Consider the following 2,344-nt stretch of genomic DNA (forward strand, 5'->3'; position numbering starts at 1 on the left):
ATATATATATATATATATATATATATATATATATATATATATATACGTGCAATGTAATCCTTCCATTTCTGCTTCTTTTACACTAGAATTATCAACATATAATTTTTTTTTTTTTCTTTTTGTTCTCAAGTAAAAAATGTAAATACAGTCAACTTTTTTGTGTTAATTTTGTTATTTTTGTTTATTTATTTCTTTGTTCTCATTGTTTTTTTGTGTTTGTTTATTTTATTTATTCATTAACATTATTTTATTTAATTTTTATTTTTTATTGTTTTATTTATTTATTTATTTTTTTGTTAAACAAGAGAACCAAATTCTAAATCAGCAAGTTTTTCTTCTAGTTTTGCCTTTTCTTTTAATGCTTTTTCCAAACGCTTTGTCAACTCAATTTCTGATGTCTTCCACATCACCAATAATTCTTCTTTTGTAATATTTTCTACGCAGAAACCTGCTTGCATTGAGGGCAGAAGTTGATCCTGCAACGAGGGCCGCTTCCAGATGAGAGATTTAAATTTGTTATTTTTCATTGGCAGAACTCTTGTGTTCTTTGAGCCAACCGAAGCGAGGATATTATTGCGGTCCTCGCACCAGCTCGACTTCCGTTTGCAATACTTGCTATCGTAGACATTGTTGGGGACCTCCCCTGGCATGCACGATAAATCACTGCATGATAAACGACCATTGATAATATTATCAGCAAAGCGAACACGTGGACTCGATTGCCTTGGGCATACTAAAGTCCTGTCACTTTGCTGGTCTTCTTCTACATCGAGATTTAAGTCAATGTTGCATTCGTCAGATACAATTGCCGAGTTTACTTCACCCATGCTAAAAGTTTCTGAATCCACCAAAGAAGTTTTACTTGGTGTATTGGGACCCCTTTTTGCGGGGCTTTCTAATAACAGTGTGCAGTCACTCTGACAGATTTGTGGTTGTGATGAACTGTTGTCAGCATTTAATGGTACAGTTTCATCATGGTCAGATAATAGCCAATCTTCTTGCCATGTTATTGGCCAATCATCATCACCATCAACAGGTTCATTTTGTTTGCGAAGAGCTTCAAGGTCAATATTTGTGCATAAGTCTCTCAATGGTATTTCGATGATTTCTGGAGCTGCTGTACTGGAATCATCAATCAAATTGTTATCTTTCAAATCTTGCATCCTGAAGTTTTCATTTCAGTGCAGCACAGGATATTTTTTTTTTTCAATTTATGTCCAATTCAGCATAAAGGTGAAGCCAATGAAGAACCAAGAAAAAAAAGCAAGAAAAAAAGAGAAGAAAGAAAAAAGTTAATGTCACACAGTGTCCTTAATTTCTTTGGAATTATATTTCAACAAATATGCAATCATTACAGAGTAATAACAGTAACAATAATGATAACAATAACAACAACAAATAATAACAATAATGATAATAATAACAATAATAATAATAATAATAATAATGAAAATGATAATAATAATAATAATGATAATAATAATAATAATGATAATAATAATAATAATAATAATTATGATGATGATGATGATGATGATAATGATGATGATAATGATGATGATAATAATGATGATGATGATAATGATGATGATGATAATAATGATGATGATAATAATGATGATGATAATAATAATAATGATAATAATAATAATAATGATAATAATAATGATAATAATAATGATAATAATAATGATAATAATAATAATGATAATGATAAAACTGTAAATATATAAACTTTTAGCAGAATCTTATTTAGCCTCTTTTTTTTTTTTTTTAATATATCATTGCTTATCATAAATAACACCTTCTGTAAAAGGACTGACTTGCTGTTACTTGAGGTCTCTGAATGAAACTTGAAACAGCTCATGTAGAACAAAGCAACAACATCAAAAACGAAAATAATAATAATAATTATTATTATATGAATAACAAAAACAACAATAATAATAATAATAACAAGACCGCTGATAATAATAATAATAATAATATATAATAATAATAATAATAATAATAATAACAATAATAACAGTTGCAACAATAACTATAACAATTTATGCATGATAGGTACAAAGTGTATTAATCAAAAACAAAAATATTTAACATAATTTTGTGAAATAACAATTTTGAAATGACTTGAAATGAAACCAATTTATAATGATAACTACACATTAGTATTGTGTAAAATGACATAATATTAATGAGGTTATATCATTGAGAATGAAACCATCTTTTAATAATTCATAAATAAATATAAAGTGAACATGAAAATACAGTTTACGGTAATGATCTGGCAATATGAAAGCATAGAAGAAGAATAGAGACCAAGTATATTTGTAATCAATAA

General features: G+C 27.2%; 1 protein-coding gene across 2 annotated transcripts in view; it reads right to left on the reverse strand.

Moving 5' to 3' along the window:
- Positions 1–52: 52 nt before the first annotated feature.
- The window catches only part of LOC106880606 (glutamate receptor ionotropic, NMDA 3A), an 847,266-nt gene continuing 844,974 nt past the window's right edge, over positions 53–2,344 (reverse strand). For both annotated transcript variants that reach the window (XM_052972428.1, XM_052972427.1), the window contains one exon: positions 53–1,164. In XM_052972428.1, the coding sequence (XP_052828388.1) occupies positions 297–1,164 (868 nt within the window). In that variant the 3' untranslated portion in view covers positions 53–296. The remainder of the gene's footprint in view (positions 1,165–2,344) is intronic.

This window comes from Octopus bimaculoides, chromosome 13 (genome assembly GCF_001194135.2).
Source record: "Octopus bimaculoides isolate UCB-OBI-ISO-001 chromosome 13, ASM119413v2, whole genome shotgun sequence".
NCBI lineage: Eukaryota > Metazoa > Mollusca > Cephalopoda > Octopoda > Octopodidae > Octopus > Octopus bimaculoides.